Source organism: Cnephaeus nilssonii, assembly GCF_951640355.1.
Source record: "Cnephaeus nilssonii genome assembly, chromosome: 13".
NCBI lineage: Eukaryota > Metazoa > Chordata > Mammalia > Chiroptera > Vespertilionidae > Cnephaeus > Cnephaeus nilssonii.
Window position 1 is genome coordinate 21,100,768 of NC_137084.1, and position 25,468 is coordinate 21,126,235.

General features: G+C 48.8%; 1 protein-coding gene across 3 annotated transcripts in view; it reads left to right on the forward strand.

Annotated features, from left to right (window-relative positions):
- The first annotated feature begins 5,775 nt into the window (after window positions 1-5,775).
- The window catches only part of WT1 (WT1 transcription factor), a 49,716-nt gene continuing 30,023 nt past the window's right edge, over window positions 5,776-25,468 (forward strand). For 2 of the 3 annotated variants that reach the window (XM_079788935.1, XM_079788936.1), the window contains exons 1-5: window positions 5,776-6,340; window positions 11,934-12,056; window positions 12,533-12,635; window positions 23,265-23,342; window positions 24,241-24,291. In XM_079788935.1, the coding sequence (XP_079645061.1) occupies window positions 5,899-6,340; window positions 11,934-12,056; window positions 12,533-12,635; window positions 23,265-23,342; window positions 24,241-24,291 (797 nt within the window). In that variant the 5' untranslated portion in view covers window positions 5,776-5,898. The remainder of the gene's footprint in view (window positions 6,341-11,933; window positions 12,057-12,532; window positions 12,636-23,264; window positions 23,343-24,240; window positions 24,292-25,468) is intronic. The other variant, XM_079788937.1, reaches the window with a different exon arrangement.

Here is a 25,468-nt window from a genome sequence, read left to right on the forward strand (position 1 = left end):
TTCCCCTTCTGTGGTAGACACCTTGATTTTTTTTTCTTTTAAAGCTTCAGAACAACCATTTCTAAAAGGCAACGAATGCCTGATCTGCCAAGATTTAAGGAGAGATGTGATTATGATCTTTCTGAGTCCTTATTCCTTAAACTTTTTGTCTTGGTAAACCTCTGCTAGGAATTCTGGCAACTCTCCTTCCTCTCTCCCCCACCCCTCTCCTCCCCATCCACCCCTGGTGAATACACATCCTTCTGCAGGCCAGCTGCATATCCGGGTTTGCCGACGGAGACCCAGGTGGCTCTTCACTAATGGCTCATCCGTTATCTGCGTGAAGAGTCAGTGCCTTTTCCGAGTAGATTTTTTTTTTTTAAAGCTAAATTGACCTTTGGAAAAAAAAATGCATTCTACAGAAAGCAGTGCCGTTTGCTCTCAATTCATCTCTTCTTTCCTTATTCCTTTGCTTCCCATCAAATATATCCTGTATGTCTTTTTTTAAAAAAAGTTGTCTACTGAACACTGGATTAAAAATGCAGGCTGCCGAGTTTTCCCTTTCTGTCATACTTTTTAAGCAACACAATTCTAACAGGCTGCTTTAAAGACTCTCATCTTCCTGCCCTACTACTGCCCCCATATTCCTAACTCAACATTTGGGTATTTTCACAACACATATTCAGTTTGAAAGATAATACTGATATCTTGTTTTATATGAACCTTTATATACTAGGACCTGCAGAGGGACTGACTTCATTGGGATACTTTATGGCTTAATACATCCAAATGATTTATATCTCGTTTTGTCTAAGCATTTATGCTAATAAATTTAACAGATTCCCTGGTACTGCTGGGTCCTTCGTTTTCTTCAGGGGGTCAAAGTGAGAGGAAAATAAAGCAATGTGTTACTAAAGAAAGAAAGAAGAAATTGGCCCAACCAATTTAAAACACAAATAAAATTGCAACACAAATAAAATCTCAGATTATGAAGCAACAGTCAAAGAAGTTCCTAGATCCACACAGATTTCTATAATCGAGCTGTTTCTCAAAGGCAGAATAACAAAAGTGACAATATTCAGCAAACTAATTTACTGAGGAATATTTCGGTCCTATGTCATTAAATCCAACACCGAGGAGAAACTGACAACTATTAAATAGAGTGCAGTTGGGAGAGGGAAAGGGGATAAGATAAAATCCAGTCTATAAAATATGTTCCATTATCTTTTATAGGTTAAAAACACACACACACAAATACTTGGAAAGAGTTTTCTAAGATGGAAAGATTTTAAGATTGTGTGGGTATTTTTTTTTTTTTACAGGTGCAGAATAAGCTGGGCGATTTGTATTTTTTTTTTCCTCTTGGTTTTTTTTCTTTTTCCTATTTTTCCCCCTGTTGTTTGCAAAGTTGAATCTGGGGTCAGGAGTTCTAATTGTAACCTCAGACTGGAATTCCAGATGGTGCGCTCAGGACTGGAAGCAACTCTCAGTTCATCAATTTCATGGGCCTAAGTATCTGCTCTGGCCACGGCCCGGCCTCCATCCCCACTGTGGCATTAATGCAGAACAAATTGAGACATATCCTCTATATAATTAGTTCCAGAATTTAAAAAGATTTACGGTATAAGAATAGAGGCAGCGCTGCTGAATCTTTTCACTGGGGACTCTCAGGGACCATCTCACGGTGGTATCGGAACAGACGGGTACACTGTGAGCTGGGGTGAGGGGGAATTTTGCACTGCGCACCCAGCAGTGCGTGCAAGTCCAGAGGCTCTCAAACCAACTGGGTCAGAGAATTGAATTTTAAATGTTGGTGGGGGAATTGATTTAAAAAAAGAAAACAGAGTTACTTTTCAAATTAACAGGGAGCAGGGTGGGGAGCTGCGGGTGGACTATAACGAAGGACCCTCCCTTACTTATTATTGATTTCAATTTGAATTAGTGTGATTTCTACCGCCAGCTTGGGGTTGGAAAACAGTCCTAAATGCCTGCCCATCGGCCCGGGGTGGGCAGATTCCTGAACTGGAGTTGGCGGGGCAGAGAGGATTTGCGGTCGGGCTGCTGATGCTGCGCGTGGAACTCTGGGCGCTGGCCCCTGCGCCAGGCGCCAATAAAGCAGGCGATCCCAGCCCTTGACAGATCGCAGCGCTTAGTTGTGTTTATTCAGTTGTCCGCAGCCGCGCGGGGTGACGCCCAGAGCGCAGCCCGAGAGTGCTCCCTGGTCCCTGGGCCCGAGGTTGCAGGGCTCGGCTCAGGGCTCGGTCTGCCGCAGTTGACAGCGCCAGGGTCAAAGTGGAGGGTTTATAGGTCCTCACCGCCCCCTCCCATTCAGACACATTTTTTTTTTATCTTGCAATAATTAAGCACCTTTCAGGCACCTCTCTCCCCCACGCCTTCCTTTTTTTTTTTTTTTAATTCTCCATACCATTAACTCTGGAGAGACCGAGGGGATGGTGGGGGGTAAAGCCCCCCTGTGGACGTCCGGGAGACCTGGGTTTCAGCTCTGCTGTGCCACTAACTTGCTACGTGTCCTTGAACAACAGTTACAAAAATTGTAACGTTCATGTGTACAAGGCCAACACTATCTTCCAGTCTACTCCTCACGTCCCATGAGGTTAGGCGCTAGCATCGCATTATCTCGTTTGGCCAATTAGGAAACTGAGGCTCAGAGAGGCTATGAAAATCGTCTAGGGTTACACAGCTGTTGGTTACCTGGAAGAGCTGATATTCCATTCTCTGGCTACCAATCCCGTGCTCTTAACCACGGCTCTCTACAGCTGCCTTTCCTCCTTCCGTCGGGGCCTCAGTTTCCTTCTTTGCGGAAGGAGTTGAATTTACATCTCTGCCAATCGGGGGTGCAAACAAGATCCTCTGCGCCACAGATCTCGTCGCTGACAGGGGTGGAAAGGTGGGTGAGAGAAGGGAACGACCAGGTCTCCGCAGCCCTTATTTCCCCAGATCTCGGACAAGCTTCGACCCACAGGAGGTGCAGCAGAGCGCCTACCTGCTGGGCTGGCGCAAGGTGGACCTTCCTCCGGGCCAGACTATTTGTCCTTTCCCCCGCTCAGGGCGTCAAGGGCAGCGTGGCGGGCGCGGCCACCGGGTAACCACAGCTCCCGCAGAGGACGTTACCCAGGGGCGGGAGAAGTGGAGAGCGTGGGCACCCTGCAAACGGTAGTTTGCAGGTTCCCAGGCTTTGGCCCTGAGGCGCCTAGGCGCCTGGGCTCCTGGGCATGGGGATGGGGAAAGGCGTTCCGACTCCGGACGCGCACAGCACTTTTTGGCCTCACCGTTTGGGACTGCGAGGTCGGGCGAGGTGGCACCCTAAGGTTGAAATGAGATCACACCACAATTGGTTCAACTCCCCTTTCCTCTCACCCAAATCCACCCCATTCTTGGGCAAACTTTTTTTTTTAATGTAAAGTCGGAGAGTTAAGCGCCTTTACCCTACCTGTGATTCAAAAACACAAAAGCTATCCTCTTCAAAATACTCCCCCCAAAGTTGCAAAGGAGAATAAAAGAGAAACAATGTTTGACCTTTCCGTTTGGAAATTGAAATTCCTGGCTTTTCTTAAGGGGCTCGCCTTCCCTGGTAGCGCTTGAATGAGTCCTAGTTTAAGAAAAACTATTTCGAAGTAGAAATAAAAGTGTGTGTTTGTGGGGAGGGGTTGGTTGAGAAAGAGGTCTGGGGCGTTCTAGGGGCAACTAGGTCTCAGAACTTTTGTCTCCCCCGGTCTTTCTCCACCAAAAAGACCAAACACACATACCCTCTGGCCGGCAGGCTAAGATCAAGAGATGGGGCTTTTGGAAGGCGAGTTGGGGGCCCCCAGAGCGTGTGTAGGGGCGAGGGGAGAAGAAGCTGGCCTCTAGAGCCAAAGTCAGACTCTAGGGTAGGGCTGAGAGGGGTCCACGACCACGATAGTGGCCGGGGAGCAAGCGGGCGGCGCGTGTTCCCGACCTTTGCCCTCCTGGCCTCAGCGCCTCCGGGACCAGCGACCCCAAGAGGAGGGAATTGTGCCCCGCGTGTAGGTCCTGAGCCCGCACACGCTTGGAGTCCGCAGCCAGAACCCGTGGCTACTTCGTTTACTCCGTGCAAATTAACTGAAGCCGACGCGTCAGAAATGGAGAGGAAGTGCGGGCTTTTACAACGTTCGGTTTCTTCGTCAAACTCCCACTGCCTCGACTGTCGCTTCTCGTGGGATTGGCCGACCAGCCTGGTGTCAGAGGCCTGGCAGCCACTGGCGGCTTCCTGCCGGGAGCCGCTGTCTGTCCCAGGCTGCGCCATCCCCGCCGCCTCCCGGCTCTCCCGGGCGTTTCCCAGCGCCCCTGAAACGCACGCTAACCAGGGTTCCCGGCGCTTCTCCCTGCCTCGCGTCAGCTCCCCGTGGGTGCTGACTCAATTTGGAAACAAAACCTCCAACACCTGCTCTGAGGTGGGGGTTTCCCAAAGAGTGAGTAGGCGGAGGGAGGAGTCTGATTTGGCGATGCCAGACTCTCAGAACTCCCCACGTCCGAACACTGCCTGGGACCGTGGGTCTCTGGTGGCTCCTAACTGACTCGCGCTTCCTGGTTGCGAATGTGGAAAGCAGAGCTCTGCGGGAGCGGCTTCAGAAACCAACCACCCCAGCCCCGCTCATTCCCCACCCCAACCCCCAAACTGGGCGCCGGGAATCTCCGGCAGGAATAGGTGCAGGCTCTGGACGTTTCCTTAAGGGTTTTCTTCCTTCCCCAATTAGCCACTGTTTTCCCGGATTCATCAAAGAAGCGTTAGATACTCCGGACTGTAAAAGGAGGTTAAATGCCGCTGACACCGATTTGAGGTAGGCGGCAACCTCACCAAGTCACCAATTACCAGACGTTGAAAATACGCGCCCCCGTTTATCACAACTGAAGCAACCCCTCCAGGTCATCCACGTTTCCCTTGAGTCTGACCTCCGGAACCCACAAGGGGCCCCTCTCCTCCCCAGTGACCCCGAGATTACGGCCACCACTCCCGCCCGACGGCTCTAGGAGAGAGAGAGACGGACTCCTGCTAGAGGAGCAAGAGAATCCGCCTCTTTGGAGTCCCGGAACGTTCTCACCGCTTTCCAGAAGTTCCCGCCCTCGTGGAGCCCCCAGCCCCTCCCTCCAACCCGCCCTCTTAGATGAACAACCCCATCCCTACCCCCATCACACGTATTTGCGGAGGGGACATTCACTGCTCACCTGGAGGGACTCGCCAGTGCCCCGAGACGTCCACACTCGCCAAGGCCGAGAAGGGGACGGTGGGGGTGGGGTGTCCCACAGGCCTTCTGAGAGACTGGGCAGGTAGGAGAGGAGGGTGTCTCCGAGAGGAACGCTCCCACAAGCCCGCCCCCCCCCACCCCACCCTCGCTGCGAGGGCGCCCCCAGGACTCGCGCGCGACGCCTGGACGGGCTTGGACTGCAGAGTGAATGGAGCGGCCGAGACTCCTGGCTCCTCCTCCTCCCAAGCCGCCGGCCCCACTTATTTGAGCTTTGGGAAGCTGGGGGCAGCCAGGCAGCTTGGATAAGGAGTTCAAGGCAGCGCCCACACCCGGGGGTTCTCCGAAACCCGACCGCCTGCCCGCCTCCCCCTTCCCGCCCGCCCTCCCACTCATTCACTCACCCACCCACCCACCCACCCACCAGAGCCGGACTGCAGCCCGGGAGCCGGGGCCCCGCCGCCTCCTCACCGCGATCCTGGACTTTCTCCTGCCACCGGAGCCGGCTTCCACGTGTGTCCCGGAGCCGGCGTCTTCGCACACGCTCCGCTCTGGACCTGGGTGTCTTCAGCAGCCCGAGCATTTGGGGATCCGGGGCCCGGGTAGTATCTGGGCCAAGCTAGGCGTGGCCGAGTCCAGCACCGAACGTCTGCCAGACCGGAGGAGCCGCGGCGCGTCCGGGGCAGAGCTGCCGCAAATGGGCTCCGACCTGCGGGACCTGAACGCGCTGCTGCCGGCGGTACCTTCGCTCGGTGGCGGCGGCGGCTGCGCCCTGCCCGTGAGCGGCGCGGCGCAGTGGGCGCCGGTGCTGGACTTTGCGCCCCCGGGCGCCTCGGCGTACAGTTCGTTGGGCGGTCCGGCCCCTCCGCCGGCTCCGCCGCCACCCCCGCCACCGCCGCCTCACTCCTTCATCAAACAGGAGCCGAGCTGGGGCGGTGCGGAGCCGCACGAGGAGCAGTGCCTGAGCGCCTTCACCGTCCACTTCTCCGGCCAGTTCACCGGCACCGCTGGAGCCTGTCGCTACGGACCCTTCGGCCCTCCTCCGCCCAGCCAGGCGTCCTCCGGCCAGGCCAGGATGTTCCCCAACGCGCCCTACCTGCCCAGCTGCCTCGAAAGCCAGCCCGCTATTCGCAACCAGGGTAAGCAGACCGGGGAGCGCGCCCCCTACACTTGGGGCGGTGGCGAGGGGGCTGTCGTCGAGCGTGGGTAGTTCCCTGTCCAGCCCCTTCCCTGACCCCAGCTCTTACCAGCTGTCTCCCCCAAAGACTCTGAGGGTAGCGGAAGCAGCAGCTGGGGGAGCAGAGGTCCAGGAGAGGGAGTTCACGCCGGTTTGGGCTCCTGACATCCTTGGGAAACTGGCTGTTCGCATGAGCCGGGAGGTCATCTGGAGCCCCTCCGACCCCTGAAGATTCCGGGGCTGCGAGTCCCTTTGGGAGTGTGGAGGGGGGTGCAGCCTCTGGCTGTGCCTCGGAAGAGGTTTTGTCGCTCCAGGCACCACCAAACTGTCACCTGGCATTGGACTTTTCAGACATTTAGACTGGATCCAGAGTGGGACCAGCACAGGATGAGCATCCGGTGCTTGCCTCCTCCGCACCAAAATGTCCAGGAATTGCTCTGGTCCTTAACACGGTGTTGGCACGTTAGACGCACAATAGGTATCCTGGAGCGCGAGAATGGATAAGTGAAAGGATTAGGTGGCTTTCCTGGAACTTTGTCATTGTCTGCGTATGGCTCCCGCGTATGCTAGCTAGTATGGAAGCGGATCTCTCCTTGGTTCCAGCTCAGGTGGCGGCCGTGCGGGCTCCGGGGCTAGAAGAGAGGAACCCCGTTTGTCCGATTCCGAGCTGTGCCGAACCAGGTCCTACCATAGGCAATGAAACGAGGCCCGAGCTTCCCCGGCTAAGCCTCCCCGTCAATGAACGCGGGGCTTAGCCAGGGAAGATTTTTTGCAAGACTTGAGGGGTATAACAGGGACAGGTTTGTTTGCTGTTTTCAGTCATTGTACATCGAGGGGCACAGACGGTAGTTTTCTCGCCCCGCACAGGCGCCCGCACACACGTCTTCCTCCCTGACCAGCCCTGAATCAAGGGGGCTCGGCCCTTGTAGTTTGGTTTCTAAATTTATTTTAATTGTTGTTTGTTATTTTTGCACTGTTTGAGAACCTAAACCAATTCGGGTGGATTCGATATTTTAGGACATACTTTACAAACGCAATGGTGAACGCTTTTCCTGGAGCAAAATTTCTCGCTGGGTTTAGAGACTGGGATGTTTCTGGAATGCGTGGGGTGATAGAAGCAGAGTGTGTGCTGTTTGCAGGAGGTGCTGGGCTCCCCAGGCGGAAGGAGGGCTCTGTCCTTATCTCTAGGTGGTCTCTTCATTCAGTAGCCCAGCGGGGAGCACCTGATGACAAGGAGCCCGGCGAAAGTGAAACTGTCCTCCTCTCTTAGTCAGGGGAATCTGTGAACCTTGACCCTTGGGGAGGGTCCTCCACTCTAGTTATTTCAGAAATGAAATTAGTGTTTTGGACTCAAAGGGTGTTGGAATAGCTCAGTGTCCCTCTTAGAGACTCCTAGTCTCTGACCATGCCACCTCTATTGAGCAGGCTGGTGTTACCTTCGGCAAATCCACAGGTCTCAGTTTCCCCATCTGAGAAGAGTTGAGATGGACATCCTGGGAATTGGGTCTGGCCTGGTGATCTGTGCAGAAGCCTGACTTTTACCTCGGCTAGGGGTTCTAAATACAGAAGGTAGAGCAGCCCACCTAAAACTTGACGGGTCTGTTCTTGGCAAGACTGGCAGGCAGGTGTGTGATGTGAGTTGAGTTCCTGTGTGGATGTGTGCTATGTGGAGCAGCCTGAGAGTCCACTGATTTAAGACTCCCAACAGCAAAATACTATTGCACCATTATCATTGAGTCCATCTAGGTACTGTGAGGATTTTCGGAATCTGGGCTCTGTTGCTTTGTTTGGGCCCGTGTCCAGCCTTCTGCAGGGCAGGGCAGGGCAGGTCTGTTGCCCAGGATCCCATCAACTCAGCATGGGATGGGGAGGCCAACTGTGGGCTTCCTAGCCAGTGGGCACAGCCCTAGTACGCAGGCCGGCTGCCAAAAGAAAAAGGTTTGGGAACACACCACTGACTAGAAGGTGAAGGAGGTCCCCCTCCCCACCCTGAGGAAAAGCCCCGTGGAGAGTTGGCCCCAGACCTGGGCCACAGCCTGTAAGCTCAGTTCTGTCCTTGGGCTTAGGCTTTTCTCTTACAGTGAAAACATAAATGGGTCACTGGCTGACCTCTTGGGACTCACTTGGCTGCTGGGAGCTGGGGTGAGATGCCAGAGGCTGTTCCAGCTTCAGCCCTGATGTTGGCCCTGGGTGGGTCCTGAGACCTGGAGATTCCGATTTATTCTCTTGACTTCTGGGGTTTCTATGTCTCTTCCAGAAATATATAGGGCCCAGTGGGAGGTTTGAGCTGAGGGAAGCAAGGGCATCAGCTCCTTCCCCAAAGTACAGGAATGGCCATCAGCAGGCCCAGGCCAAACTCCAGCGGAGAAGCGTAAAGACCTGGATCCATGTCCCCAAATAGGGCAGCCCAACCATGGTCCTTAAGAGAGGGCAATTGCTGGCACCCCCTCACCTCCTCTCCAACCGTTTTTTGTCTATGTCTTAAATATACTTTTCCTACTTCTTTAAAAACATTTATACCCGATGTCCTAACCTTACTTCTGAACATTAGTTCAGCAAACATTTACTGAGCACCTACTCCATGCCAATGCCAGGCACTGGAAATTGAATATTAAGACCATGCGCCTCAACTTTTGCCAGAACCTTGACAGCCTGACACTGGAGGAGCCCTTATTTCTGGATAAGGAAATTTGGGTTCTAAGTGACTAGTTGTGGGTCGATTTTAGCTCAAGCGGTTACTTCGTCATGGCAGACACTAAGGAATGAGTTGTGCAAGAGGTCTCAGTTTGTGGCAGAGCTGGGACTCAAATCCAGACCATTCTAGGCTATTTCTACCTACTTTTCCAGGGATCTTGGCCCACTGTTGACATGGATTTCCTCTGTCCTGCTGGATGGGCATGAAACCCACTGTAGTCGGCGCGTGAGGGTTGAGGGTTTTGCCAGGGCAGAAGGGGGGTGAGGACTTGGGTAGCCCCAGATTAAGTGTGGGGTTTGGGGAGGGGGAAAAAACATGTTGTCAGTCAGGCCTATTCCCCAAGCCCCACTGGAGCGCCAGACTATAGCACAAGAGGAAGCCTTGGCATTACCAGCCACCCTAGGGGTCACTGGGGAGACCAGCTTGGCCCAAGGGACTAGGGCACCCTCCTTGGTTCTCATTGGAAAAAGGGTATTTCGTTGTGGGACAGATTTCCCCGCATCCTGCAGCAGCTTCATCAATATCAGCCTCCTGACTGCCTGCTGTCCACTACGCCCCTCAGCTCCGAGGATGGCGAGGAGGGGCGCTGGCCGGACCAGGTAGTTACCCGGCTCCTCCGCTGCCTGGGGCGGGGAAGGATGGCGCAGCGCAGTCTCGCCTTTCGGCGCGGTCAAGGTTGCACTCTCTTCCGGGCTAAGACTGATCGTGGGAAAGGGGCTACCTTGGAATCTGGAGTGTCTTCCTCTAAGGTCCTTAGAAGTAGTCCAAGGAGCCTTTGAACACGCTGCCCCTTTCTGCCGGCAGCGGTCCCTCCCCTGCCCCCTGCCCCCCGCCCCCGCGCTCCCCGCGCCTGATCCAGCGAGAGGCCGCCGGACAGCGCGCCCTAATCAGTCCCGCGTCCGATAAGCTTCTAATTAAAAGAGCCCTCCCTCCCCTCGGCTCCAGCTTTCACCACCGCCCTTCCCGGGGGAATCCAAGGAAGGGGGTTGGAGGCCGGCTCCTGTCCACCAGCTTGTGCGTGTCCTGGGTGGGAGGGGCCCCGAGGAGCCTCGCCGACGACGCGGCGGCCCGCAACCCGTGGCCCTTGCGGCTAATCGGCATCGCGGAGCCGGCCGCGGAGGACAGCAGGGTGCCTGAGGCCACCGCTTACTCCGGCTCAGGAATGGAGAAGGGTTCGTGAAGAGGCAATTTCTTTGTCGCTTCGGTTTCTCCTTTATTAAAAATAAAAAAAAATTTTTTCCGTTCAAAATTCGGCCCTTCCTCCGCAAACGTCGCTGCTCAGAGCCAAATTTCGTTTGCAAGCTGATCGGTAGGCCTCTAACGGAGCCTGGCCTCCGCTCCCAAAAGGAAGTGCCCTGGAAGCCCGAGCGAGCTCACCCACGCCTGACAGCTAACGGGACGGGGGTTATCTTTGTCCACTTAGCAGGCGAGAAATGGAGGCCCCTGGGGTCACGCCAATGACAGGATCCCGGTGGCTTCTTAAGTTGTAGACCCGTGGCGCCAACTGTGCCTGAGACTTGGCCTGATCTGTACAATCCGGTACTTAAGACCTGGCCCAATCCTTCCTCCCACTCCGACACACCACATTCCCCGAGTGGGCCCCTGGAAGCTCCGTTTCCGTTTGGGGGGGTGGTGTGTTTCGAAGATGGGGGTAATGGCCTCCTTTCTCTGTCCAGCTTGTCTTCTGGGACACATGTTGCAGAAGGATCATGCCTGGGACCAGAGTGGGGCAATGGGGACCATCTGACCCAGTGCAGTGGCTGGAGGGACTGGACCGGTGGTGGTCCTACAGGGAGCAGATACGAGTGTCTCTGCCAATCACATTCCTCACTTGGTCTTGACCTCAGGCCAGAGATTCCTGACATCGGAGGGCGCCTACCATTGGGTTCAGGGTCCCAAGGACTGATCCTTTTCTTAGCCATAGACACTTTTCCCCTAGAGGTGGCAACTGTTTTCCCAGAAGCCATTGGGGCATATGTTTAAAGCAATTCAATAACAATAATCATAGAAGGAGGCTATATTTTTCAACGGAGACACCACAGTTATTTTAATTCTTACCTTTGGAGAGTTGGGCAAGAATAAGGGCGATGTTACCTTCAATTTCTTTGCAGGGAAACTGAGGCAGAGTACTCGTGCACTGTCGTGTCAGGGACACTAGAAGAAACAGGGTTTCTGGCCCCGGGGCACGGGGAAGTCGGTCCCCACAGTGGTGGTCAGAGTGGGACCCACCGGAGCAGAGGAGGGTCCACGCAGAAGGGAAGGAGGAGGAGGCAGGGTCAAGGCCTGCGAGCCCAACTGGAAGGACCCCTTCTTTTTCTCCTCGCTCGCTTTCCCCAGGGCCTTAGGTGTCGTGGTGTCAGGTCGCTCAGCCTCAGACAGATACCATTACTCGGTAATTACTCTTCCCATGTAAAGCCCATGCCGTTAACTGGCTCTGAGTAATTAATGAAAGTTGGTGCGGCCCCTGATTTACGGCTCGGAGTCAGCGTGGGGTCAGCCGAGCAGATTCATTTCGCTCGGCCCGAGCTGCCCCTGAGCGAGAGCGGTGTCAGGTTTTGGGGAGAGCAACTTTCTTTCATACTTCCTTGCGGGAGGTTCGGTCCAGAAGCGGCAGTCATGGTGGAAGGCAAGGGCATAAAGAAATTGGGAAACGGTGGGGAGATCCGAATTCTATTTGGGATAGGGCAGAGAGCGGTCCGAAGTCACCTGGGGCACTGGGCCCGTCTTCCCGCCCAAAGTCCTAGAGACGGGTGGGATCCCAAGGATCCCGCTCCTCCGCAGCGGTTCTGGTTCGAGGTTCTGGTTCGGACCCATCGACCGCATCTCCTCCCTTTTGACGCTGTGCTTCTCTCCGCTGCAGGATATAGCACTGTCACCTTCGACGGGACGCCCAACTACGGTCACACGCCCTCACACCACGCGGCGCAGTTCCCCAACCACTCCTTCAAGCACGAGGACCCCATGGGCCAGCAGGGCTCTCTGGGTAAGCAGGCGGGGATGGTGTGGGGTGCTTCTCCCCTTCTTCCAGGAGACCCCGTCCGACGGACCCCGTCCTTCCCCCTCCCCTCCCCAATGAATTTCCAACCCACAGCACATTAGGAAGGGAGAAGAGGACATGAAAAGGGATTTTGAGAAATAATTAGCCCAATCTCACTCAATTTGAAAGCTCGATTCCGATCCCCAAAATATGTTAGGGATTCCCCTCAACCAAGTCAACCATTCTTAAATGTCCCGAGAGTCTTTGCTGTGTACTAGGCAGTGGCTTTTAAGGGAGTGTCAAGTGGGAAGCTTGGCTCATTACGTCGGGACACTCCATCTTTGCCCGTCTAGCATCCAGGCTCCATTGCCTCCAGCTGAGCTTGGGAGCCCCGCTCAGGATGCTCTCTCCCCCCAGTCCCTGCCCGCCACCCTGCACCCCGAGACCTTTGGGTGCTCACCCTGCTTTCCTGCTCTCTGCAGGCGAGCAGCAGTACTCCGTGCCGCCCCCAGTCTACGGCTGCCACACCCCCACGGACAGCTGCACCGGCAGCCAGGCCCTGCTGCTGAGGACGCCCTACAGCAGGTAGGAAGGCGCTGGGCGCCGCGTCTGGGTTCCCAGGAGCCAGAGGGCACGGGAACGTCGGATGCGGGGCGGCCCGGACTTCGGGAGGCAAATGACTCCCTTAGCCACCCAGCTACTTAAAGCGAATGAAAGCAGACCTCCAGGCTCTGAGAGAAGTAGGTTTCCTCGTTTCCGTGCTCTTACTCTGAATATAAACGAGCGCGGTTACTGTTTAGAACTGGAAAAGGAAGAGAGGCGCTTTGAAAAGCTGTTTTTAGGGGCTCTTTGCTTGGGAAGACTTTAGCATCCTCAGGACCAAAGATTAAACACGAGGTCCACTGCCACGTGGTTCTTCTCACTCCTCAAATCCCCTTACGGCCACCCGCCAGACTTCTCTGGGACAACTTTGCCGGCGCCTACCCTGGGCTACAGCTTTTCCCACCCTAGTCCACGGAGCCGGCTGCACTTAGTGGGTGTTGTTCGTAGCTCGGGGCTAAGCTGGGGCGGGACGTCCCTCCAGCCTGTATTGGGGACTGTAGTCGGGTCGCAGCGGAGTCCCCAGCCCGCCCTTCTTCCTGTTCCCAGGAGGCGGAAGACAGCTTCTTTCCCTTGGAAGCTTTTTTTCCTGTCCCTTGTGCCTTCTTTCTGCTCTCGCTCCACCCTCCACCTACTCTCCCCCAAATTTATTCTTCAACTTTGGGTGAACTTGGCCAGCATCCCGCGTCTCCGATAGGGTTGCCTAGTAACTGGTGCACACACACCAGCCTGCACCAGGCGGGGAGGTGGGGCGGGGGGAGTGAACTGGCCGCTCCCGGCCCTGGGAGCCCGGGGATTGGGCGTGCATTACCTCACGTACCACCCCTACCCCTCACCCCGGTGCTCCGGCGATCCTGATACCGACTGGCCCCCAAACTCATCTCCATCCTCCCTCCCCTCCGCTCCTGGACCCGGGGCTGACGTCAAGGGAAGGAGGTAGTGAGGTAATGAAGGAAGGAAAAGCATCTGCCCTGGGAGATTGGGTGGGGGGACCGCCGCGCCTGGGGGACCTTCAGTCCCACAGGTGGAGGAGGGGAAGGAGTCTTGGCTCCCCAGCCCGCAGTGGCGCCTCGGACAGTCCTGGCGTGCTGATGAAATTGAGCCTGGTACTGTCTGATTCTACTGCCCCGTGGAGGTAGGGCCCCCAGTCCTTTCCACTGCTGTGCGCCGGCGCTGCGCCCGCTTTGGAAACCTTTTCTTTTGATTGGAAAATCCAGCATATCTAATAGAATCTTGGAGATGAGATCACTTTTTTCCTTTTTCTTCCTCTCCCCCCCCCCCCCCCCCCCGCCTTCACAGACAGAGGTAGAAAGGTCACAACGCATCACCCTCCTTTCCTCCTTCCTAGCCGGAACCCAGCTCTGTTCTTCAGCACTGCAGGCCCAGGGCTCTGCTCCAAAGCCGGCATCTCTGCCTCCCCTCCCTGGGTCTGGTCACTGGAAGGGATGCAGAACCCCCAACCATTCTCTATTGTGAGCCTCCTCCCTCAGCAAAACCGGAGTGGAGGTGCCCTCCCCCTCCTTCTTGAGGAGCTGCTCCTGCCCATTGCCAGAGTGACATTGCTATTGGTCTAGTAGCCTTTGGGGGAGCAGTTGGAATGGCTCCCCATTGGCCTGCTCTTCTCTCCTTGATCCCTGCTTGGTGCCTCACCCCAGGTGGAGGGGAAGACTTTGATGCCGGAGTGGGTGCTGGTTAGATGGGCCAGGGTACCACCTGGGAGTTGGGGGTTGGGAGGCCATTGGAGTCTGGTTCAGTGGTGACACAGCTCACACACATTTCTTTCTTTTAAAAAAAATTATTTATTGATTTTAGAGACAGACAGCCAGACAAAAATATCAATTTGTTGTTCCACTTATTTATGCATTCACTGGTTGATTCTTGTATGTGCTCTGACCAGTGATCAAACCCACAACCTTGGTGCTTGGGGACAATTCGCCAACCAACTGAGCTTCCCGGCCAGGGCCTTACTCACATGTCTTATTCTCTTAAGCATAAACCCACCTTGTGGGACATTGGAAGAGGGACCCGTCAAAGGGACAGCCACCCAAGGGACTGAGCCACCCAGAAAGAAAAGGAGTCGGGGATAAAGGGATCACACTCACTTGAATAGCAGTTCTCCAAACTGAGTTCCTGGGGGTGGATTTTGACTTAGGGCTAAATTTGTGTTTATTATAGACATAGGAAAAGTCACTTAAGTTGCATTTTATACATAAAATTTTCACATTTTTAAGACCCAGTTTGTCATTGGCCACTGTATAAAGCAATTTTGTCGGGTTCATCTTTGGGAAATATCTGCGTATCCCTTTTTTTCTTCCCATATAATTACAACGTTTTGCTTCTCATTTTTATATGAATGTCACAAAAATACCATTTTCTCCCATTACAGAAAATGTCCTAAGCAGTAACATCTCCTAAAAAAGAATTTGTGACCCCAGTAGGAAAAGAGCTTGCTCCCTTGAAGTTCGTACTATCTGGGTCTTTGAGGCTCCATTCACCCTAAAGTCTACATGTAATCACGTACCCTGTTAAAGTAGCTGTGTAAACAGGTATTTCACGGTGTCCTCAGTACCTCATTTCCATCCAACTGTGTTGATCAAGGGACTCTCCAGGTATTGAAGTAATAAATCAGATGATAATTAGGCATCGTGAAAAGAAGCCTTCGAGGTTTAGCATTGCCTAATCGATATACAGTAAGCACTTAATGAATGTTAAATAGTTATTGGTAGTGTTTTTATCACTGCAGCTGAGGCTGTACCTTCTAAGAGTTGGGTTTCTTTTGGCTCTTCTTCTTGAAAGAGGTGCGGTCTTTCTCCGTGGGCTGTCACCAGCCGGGGAGCACTGTGCCCTTTTCACAGAAACGCCCTGGTGGTGCCTCATGTAGCTTATCCTTCTTTTTCCTCAATTCTCTGGATGGATGGCTTGGGAAGAGAGAGCCGTCTGGAGTAATATATCTGATATGTCAAGACTAACTATGGAGAAATTTCTATCAGTGTTTTATAAACTTAATCAGGCAAAATAAGCTGGATTTGTTTTGCCTAATTGAAAAAAAAAAATGATCAGGTGCTTCCCCGGCAGTAATGATGAATGGACAGGTGTAGGGTTATTTTAAAATTGGGTCTGTGCATCGACATCATTGCAGTTATGTCATTTTTTTTCTTTTCTACTCCTAAAACAAGTTTGAAGGGGTATTTAAATGCCTTTGGGAACACAGTGTTTGAAAAAGCATAGAAAATAGGACTAAACTTGAATCACTTAATAACTTAACTTTTGGATTTTTGATTTTCAGTGGTGCTTTTCTGTCTAAAATTGAGACCTCCTGGGAAAGGCTTGTCCTGTTTTGTTTGCTTCATTGCACTGGACCCCTTGAGGCAGCCTGCCCAGCTTCTTCCCCACCCCTCTTCCCAAAGCTCTGTCTCTCCACTATTGGACCCAGTCTCCCTTCCCAGCAAGAAGTAAAGGTAGTGGCACATATATGGCCATTAAATAAGCAGCGCACAATGTGAATTTCTTTGAGGAAATTCTCAGAATTCTCTACTTGTTTGGAGAGAACTTTACAACAAGAGAAACACTGTAAGTTCTCTTCTCTCTCCCAGGCAACATATCTGAGGAGTTACAGCTATACACATTTGTGTGTAGATGTAACAGTAGTGAGTAGAAAATGCCCTTAATCAACTTATGGAAAGTGATAGGAGATGGTTTCCCCTTCCTCCTTGCCCCCTTCCCCCCCCCCAAGTTGAAGATGGGTAGAGTTTTGTCTAAAGGCCACTAAGGCTTATGAAACTAGATTTCAGCCCTTAGGGAAGCCAATGATCATAGCAGGGTGAAAGCTTGAGTCCCTGGAACATAGTAACTACGATTTATTACTGCGTGCTGACTCGGTACTGCTGGGCATTGTACTAAGTGCTTCACTCAGTTCACTCATTTAATTCTTCTGATTATTCTATGAGGTAGGTACTCTAAATTCCACTCTACTAGGGAGGAAATAGGCTTAAAGACTAGAAGTTAGAAGTAACTTGCCCAGGGTCACACAGTGAGTGAGAATCAGATTCGATTCGATTCTCAGTGTCTCTGACTTCAAAGCCCATCTGAGCTCTGCATCACCGAGGGATACCAGGCCACTCCACCTGGAATATTCCCCTTATAAAGTCCAGGCTTTTGCTAATAAACAGTAATAGCAAATGCTTACATACACTTACTTCATCCAGGCACCATTCTAAGCACTTTACAACTATTAACTTGCCTAATCACATGAGAACTCTTTGAGTTATCATCCCTTTGAAATTATCACCCCCACTTCACAGAGAAGAAACAGGCCCTGGGCGATGGATTTACCCAGTGGGACACAGTAAGAGACAGAGCTGGTGTTCAACTTCAGGTAGTGAGGCTTCTGAATCCATTCTTCTACCCACTGCACCCACCCTGCTGCCTCTCCTGATACACAAGTGCCATTCCAGCTCCCAAGTGGCATCTGCCCTGGGTCTCGCTAGAGGAAGGTCTTTATTTCCCACAGTTGTGAAAGAAACCATTATCCATTAGTTGTACCCATAGCTTTCAATAGTAAGCACTCAGTGGACTGACAGTACTTTCCCCTGGTGAGCATTATTGGAGCCAACTTGTACTCTCTCCTTAAGTCCTAATAAAGCAGCTCTGTCTTTCAAACTGCAGACTCCTCTAACTTTGCCTTTACCACTGCATGTGAACTTATTGGTGAAGTTCAGTTTCAAGCACCTAAGAAATCAGGGCAGAGACCTTTCTCCCCGTCCATTGACCCAGGAGGAATGTCTGCTTCCAGGGCCACCCAGCTTTCAGCTTGCTCAGAGGCAAGGCCCCAGGGAATATTGGACCCCATGTTCCCCTGAGGGGATAGAAGAGTAAAGTCCACCCTCATTGAGTATAATATAACGTTCCCTGTGATTTCTATCTAGAGCATACAGCTAGCTGGACCTTCCTTGCCCATTCCTCTTGAGTCCTTTTCCATAAGCCCCATCTGGTCTGGTTGCTGACCTCGTTGGAGCCCCAATCCCTTACTGTGCCCTTTGCCCAGCTTGATTCTCACAGCTACTTTGAAAAATTCTGTACACTGTATTTGAAAAATATCCCCATGCCCACTGTTTTTATCGACATTCTAGTTGTTTCTCTTTCATTCTATCCTTTCATGTGTCGTTTGCATATCCTTCATTAGCAATTGTGCTACTAATATAAATGAGAATGTTTCCTTTTGCCCCTTAGCAATTTGGGAAGCGATCATTGATGATTTGACAATTTTTAATTGACTGTTGATGATTCACAGATGGTGAAGGTGACAATGGAGCCTTTACCAGTAGATTGTCTTTCATAGGAGAGAAACTTCCTTAGCAGCCATAGAGTTTTCTGGGGAATCCAGGTCAGTGAGAAGTTCACAACCCACCATTTAGGTTAGTTTTCTACTTAGACACATACCAGTTTGTGCCCAGTCAATGCTGTATCTTTTCACTGGTGTATCCAAGTACACTTTACATGGTGTGCAAATTTCACTTAAGACAACACTGGCATATGTTTCCCACATAGGTAGGCATGAGGGCAGAAAGTCTGGAATGGTTTCCAGGGTGGTCGGTTGGCAGTGTTATCAAAGCCAAGGGACTTGCATTGGACTTGTCTCCAGGGAGGGAGGAAAATCTAGTTTCAAATATTCCTTCAACTTTTGTGCTGACCAAGTGTTTATTAATAGAAGTTGAATCCCCAGTGGGTTTTTCTTTGGTTAACTGGTGAGCTTGAGAGAAATTACAATACCAAGAGATTGACTGTAAAATAATTATTCACCGTGGCCTGCTGGGCAGAAATTTCTCAACTGGCAGCCTCCAAGGTGCCTCAGAGGGAAGAACTCAGGAGAAGGGCAGCGTGGAAGTCGAGTTCTTGAGCCTTTGGTTATCGGTACAGGTAAAACCACAGAGGCCTCTCTGTTGGTGTGGGGCAGAGCTATGACAGCAAATGCTAGAAACATTGGGAATTCTGATCACGAATGCCAGTTATATTCCCCATTTTCTTATTTGGCTTTAAAAAATATCATCCTGTGGGGGAAATTCTTCTACCAAGATGCTACTTTTCAGAGAGGTTGGGAAGGCTGGGTGAAAAAAGTGAAGGGATTAAGAAGTACAAATTGAGAAATTGGTAGTTACAGAATAGTCACAGGGATGTAAATTACAGCATAGGGAATATAGTCAATAATATTGTAGTAACTATGTCTGGGGCTAGGGGTGGGTACTGGAAAGAAATATCACAGGAACCACTTTGTAAACTATACGATTGTCTAACCACTATGCTGTACACCTGAAACTAATACAGAATAATATCGACTGTAAACTGTAATGGAGAAAAAAGATGCTACTTTGCCAACTAGCAAACATCTGGCAGAGGTAAATCCAATCTCAAACAGGTTCAATGGTCCCATTCCAGTGGTGATAGGCACTTTTCTACCTTGTTCTGTTGAATATAGTAAACACACTTAAAGATTAAAATGTACTTGAAGTACACATGCATTTGAAAAGTGGAGGAGGTCCAGTCCAGATAATAGCTGAGGGTTTTCTTCTTCCTTTCTTTTTGTGCAGAGGTCGAGAACTCAGTAATACTGCAGTCCAGGCCAAAATAAACTCTATATGATCTACTACTGATTTCCTTTTAAGTTCCCCTTTTTGCTAGGACGGACTTCCTTTTATTTTACTCCAGCTTGAATTAATCCCAGTTATAGAAGTTGCTTTCCTCTCCCTTTTGCCTCCAACTTCAAACATTTCTTTCATAGGAAACAAGTGACTTAAAAAAAAAAAAAAGACCTACTTACAAAAATATAAAGGACAGCGTGACTTTCGGAATATATTTTGGCAGCCTGCAATTTCAGAGTTCACTTCCGAACAGACAGAGTTAGACCGGGAGCTGAAATGCCTACGTGACCACCGTGGTCGCTCTGAGCCAAACCACCTGCTTATCTGATCTCCTCTGGGAATGAGGCGGTTGACACCTACAGTGGTTATTTAATAATTAGATGCACTATTTGTTAGAGGCCATATATTCTTTGACCAGTGCTGCCTCTTTCTGTGGGTTTTCATAATGAGAGCTGGGTGTTGACCGATTGCCCAAAGAGATCGGAGCCTGAGCATGCTTGGGCCCAGTATTTTTAGCTCCAGTTCACATTTTGTCCTCTCCCCAGCAGCAGTTATTGTCATTGCTGTCATTGACTTCCAGTTGAAAGATTGTGCCAGCCAAGCCTACTGACTGGAGCTGCTGAGGACTCCCAGCCAAGAGAAGGCAGGATGTGGTTAAAATTGTGCTGTGATCCTGTCTCTGGCCTCAGGAAGCCTGTTAGTAGCTTGGGGATTTTCTGGAAGTTCTTCTTCCCATCCCACCTTCTCTCCCCTTCTGAGGATTTATAAGCTGGGCTATCAGGTCCACTAAAATAAAGAAGTGGGGCTTCTACTGGTACACTGTCCTTGGTTAGCTCAAGAGGATGTGTTGGGCATCTTGCATCTTGTCACTTTCTGGAGATAAAATAGGTTATGATGCTTTCTTATGTATGTTTTCTTTCACTTCCAGCCTCTTGTCTGTATTATTATTACTATTCTTTAAATGGCAATGAGAGGACAAGGCTCAGAGGCCAAATGATGCCTGAATCTTTCAAAGGGGATGGGCAGGGTGGGGGTAGGGACATCAGGAAAGTCAGCACTAGGCACTTCTCTGAGCCCAGGTCCTCCTCTGATAAATGGGAATCATAATTATAACTACCTCATAAAATTGATGTGAAGAATATTCGAGATTGTGTGGAAGTGCTGTGCAAAATTTGATAGATTAGAAAAATTAAAATATTTTTGTTTGTTTTAATTTTTTATTAAATTTATTGGGGTGACATTGGTTAATATGATCATATAGAAACCCATACCTGAAACCTGTATGATCATAAAATTAAAATATTTTATCTGTATAGTCCTCCAAGAGCCATTATTAGAGCTTTACAACATCTCTGTAAAGTTAGATTGATTGAGATTAATATTGCCATTTGACAGGTAAGAAAACTGAGGTGCAAAGAGCTGAATTGATTTGCTCAAAATCCTAAAACTTACAGAGTAACACTGTCCAGCAGAAACATAATGTAAGCCAATACATAATTTGAAATTTGCTAGTAGTCAAATAAAAAAAAGTGAAATTAATTTTGAAATATTCTATATAACTCAATATAGCAAAATCTTATTTCAACATGTGGCACTAGCCATATTTCAAGTGCTCAATAATCACATGTGACTAGTGACTACCATATTGGACAGGGCAATATATTTATTAAGCACCTACTAGGAAGAGACCTATATGTAAGACATACCTTGTATTTGAGGTATTGGGGCCAAGAAAATGTCCTTAAAATATTTTCTCATTGGGGTACTTCCTTACAGATACCCTTAGGAATCTATTGGACTTTTCTTTAAATCTGTGAGAAAATTCCTAAATATTTGGGACTCATTAACCCATATGTGTAAACTTCTGTCATTCATCTTGTTTCTCAGCCCTCTTAGAAATTAGGATTTTCTTAGTTTTATGCAGGGATGAAATAATTTCAGAAAGATCTCACATCCCTATAGGGCCTAGGAAAATTGTCAGCTGGAGCTGAGTGATTCAACTGGTGAACAATTTTTTAAAAATTAGTGACAAATATATAGAGCTGCCTGGGGAATACAATGCCTGTTGGCTGAGATTAATGGCAAGATTAATAAATGGATTGCTTGATGAAAAGGCGCAGGAGAACAAAAACCAGTAGAGATTGTGGAGGAGGCTGCTTATTAATGAACTGTCAACCCAAAGAAAGTTCAAGAAACTCTCCTGTGTTAAATGCAGCAGGCTGGCACTTCTAATAAAAATTGGGGTCCTTCAGGAATTAATTACACTGGCCTTACAGCAAGAATTCGTGGAATTGAGAAACGTAGTGGCACAGACCAGCACCGGCCGCTGCTGCAAACCGGGAAGCTGCAGGAGAAACTAATCATTTTTTTCTCATTGATATGTAGGATATTGTAGTAGCATAATAGCCAGTCAGACATGGGGATGAATGATGGGGTCCAGACATACACTGACTAATGAAACTACACATACTTTGAGATTGAAGTCACTTCTCATTTCATATGTAAAATTCACTTCTGGACTCTGATTTCCTCCTTATCCTGTGTTATCTTCAAAATAATTTCAGAGTGATTATATGAGAGGCAGATGTACTCTACCTTGATTTATCAAGCTGTGCCAAGAGAGAGCACAGTATTCATTTCTTCCGAGTTGCTGTAATTTCCCAGTTTGGTTGGCCTGACTAAACCTTCTCATAATTAAACTGGTGTTGCCCCGGCCCGATGGATGAAGGCACCCCAAAGGAATGCCATGACAAGATGGAGATTGTCCAGAATTTGCAATCTGATATCGCACATTAGATATTGAAAGCTTCTTACCCTTTGTTCATGTCTGCCATGAAGGTGGAGTGAAAACGTTCTGTAATGTCTGTAATGTGTTTAGAACAAGGGCTCCCAAACAAACCATTCATCTCTTGGGTTTCACATTTCATAATTAACCATTTCAGTTCAGGACTAAATTCATTCTTCATAGAGCTTGGTAATTTTAGGAGATGCCTGATGATTGATTTATGTGCTAGTTTTCTAGGGATGAGATAAATAGAAAATGAATGAATTAATGAAAATTTAAAAACCTGTAATAATTATGCTTAAAAGAATCGAACATGCAGGATACTTTGGGGGGTGTTATTTTCAGGGCATGGATGTGATAGCTCTTCTATAATGCGTTTAGAGTAATGTTTAAAAACACATGTAATAGAGATGTTTATAACAGTTGTATGTGCAAAGTAAAAGGGAGAGAAGAATTTTTGATTGGTTTACATGATAATGTATTTCTCCTTTGGGGTCTTAATGTAAATGATCAGCCATTGTTTTCCCTCATCCAGCTATATAGAACTGGGTTGGAGGCTTTTAGAAAAACAGCTCCATTTGACTTTTACCAGGATTATAAAATTTATAGAAAATTATTCCTTTAGTGATGCATAGTTCATCCTCTTTCTCTTCCTTGTCACATCCTTGAGTTTGAGACCATCCATCACCCATCACTCTGACATTTTAGGCCCTCATAATCCACATGATACTTATCCTTTTGATTAAAACAACTTAATGGCCTTTTCACGAATAATTAATCTGCTGTCTTTTTACTTTCAGCTCCAGGCTTTTAACTTTAATGTTGAGTTATCCAGCCTGTGTTGCCTTTCAAAGTTTCACTCCCTTTCGCCTCTTCCCTTCCAAGGTTTAATACCTCTTTAGAAACTTCAACGTTTACTCTATACTAAGGTTTTTTAAAGGCTTCCAAATTACTCTCACATCCTTTCTGCTGTGTGAAGTGAATAACTGTGCAAAGATCAGTGGGGTGAAATGAAAATTATTTCAGACTTGTGGTCTGTCATTCTGGAAAACATGGAGGCTTCCACTGTAAAGGAAAGTTAACGCTCCATTGCTGTTTGAAGAGACAATGGCACATTTATTTATTTATTTGTTTGTTTGTTTATTTATTTATTTTGTAGTTATGCGTTTCTAACTCTGGATGTTTTTCTAACAGTGACAATTTATACCAGATGACCTCCCAGCTTGAATGCATGACCTGGAATCAGATGAACTTGGGAGCCACATTAAAGGGGTAAGTTCTTCTCTATTCCTTAAACAGGAACTTATACCTATTTGAACCATTTTAAAGGCGCTTATAACTTATGAAAAGAGTACAGTTTTAGAAGAATAGGCAAGGCTCTTTGTATAATCAAGGTGTTTTCTTCCCACCCCCAGTTGGTGGGTTGTGTTTGAGTATTAAATTTTTAGGCATATACGTAGGGGATATTTTTGTCTGGAACGAGGGAGTTGAGAATATTTGGAAAACTTAAGATGGCCTTTACTTTTGAATTTTTTAGAGTTCTTCAAAGTTGTGTCCATTCAACCTCATTGAATGTTTATGTTTTGCTAGTGATATCACAGATGTTAACTATTACTCTATTTTATAAAAAATGCTTTGTGTTTGCAAAGTTCAGGATCTAAATTTATATTTGAGAGATGATGATTTGGACAATCCAGACTCAAAGTTCTCAAACCTAGTTGCTTTCAGTTTTCTAGCAAGTCTGAGCTGATAGGCAGTTGGATGACACTCATCACGCTCCTGAGATATATCAGGTGATCTTTTAGGTCACCTCATCTAATCTTCCTAACAACAGTATGAGGCCTAGTATTGTTACCCTGTTTTCCAAAGAAGTAAATCAAGCTCGGGGACTTAAGTAAGTTTCCAAGTTCACGTTGTATGAAGTGGTAGAGCTGAGATTCCAAGCCCAGATCTGATTCCAAAAGCCCAGGTTCTTCCCAGCCTCCCTGTGGGGCCTTTCACCCCACCCTCAGCTCCACTGGGATTGGGGACTTAGTTCAGCACTCTGGACTAGACAGCTAGCTTCACATCTCTGTGTATTTAGTGGCTTCTCATTGGATTCTGGGTTCTGGGAGGCTTTTAGAGCCATGCATGCTCCATTCCCCATCCCCCGCCTCTTCTTCTCTTCTAGAGTTGCTGCTGGGAGCTCCAGCTCAGTGAAATGGACAGAAGGGCAGAGCAAGTGAGTGGAAAATGCGATGATGGCAAATGCATAGGCCTTGTTGATGGTGCCTGGGGGCGATGCAGGAGTTAGGACTGACAATGGGTAATCAGGGCAGCTATCCTTGCACTGGGATGGGAAAAATCTATCTCTCGCTTTCTGCTTCCTCTTATTTATCAAGAACATGCCGTGGATGAAAATGGAGGTGGTGACATTTCTCATCAACATACTCCTGGAAAACAATTTTTAGAACGATGCAGTAGGAACCCTGCTCATTTCCTCGTGAATGTTTCATAAAATACTAGATTCGTGACATTACATATATTCCTGTTAGGTCAATCAAATCTTTCGGTCATACTTCACTTGCATTTTCTCCACTTACCTTTAAATCTCTAAGGGAGAACTTAATTTTTACCCCAAGTCTATGACCAGACTTTCTGCAAAGAATTTTTCATTCCAAACATCTGTGCCTTCCCCAGTCCTGTAGTCTGCACCCTGGGACATTTCTATAACTATTTTTTATTTCATTTTCTCTGCTTGAACACCAGAACCGGCCTCCTTCTCCTCATCCTTTTGTTGGCTCAGTTGTTTTTTTGGATTACCCTTCAATAACCTGCAGAGTTGTCTTTCATCGACTACTAGATGCTTCTCTCTACCTTCACCCCCAATTTTTCTTTTTTATTCAAATCCCCATTTCCTTTCTCTGGACCCCAAAATAAGAAACTTCCTGTTGATTTGACATTTTTCTCTCCCTACCTGCATCCAAGGGGCTGCTGACAATTTCAGCATTCCATCCTTCTACCTACTCTCAACCTGTCTTATATTTCTTGGCTTCTTGGTCTCACTCTTTCTTTCTGGATCTCCTCCTTTTGTTCACTCAGAATTCAGTAACTCCACAAACTAAATGCCAAGAATAAAAAGAACTTGATTGTGAAGTGTGTATGTTACAGTTTAAAAAATATCTGTATGTTGAGTACATAGTTTGCTTGTTTTTTGCTTAGTTACAAAATTTATAAATAAGGAATCTTTGGCATCTATTTGAATCTGGGTCTTTCCACAGTTGAGATAATTCTGATATCTTTGAAGGTCTTTAGACATGTGATATTAGTCACTTGCTGGTGAGTCAGAAGCTATATTGTAACGATGAAGCACAAAATGTGAATAATTTGTTTTTTATCAATTCTGCATAAGAAAAAGA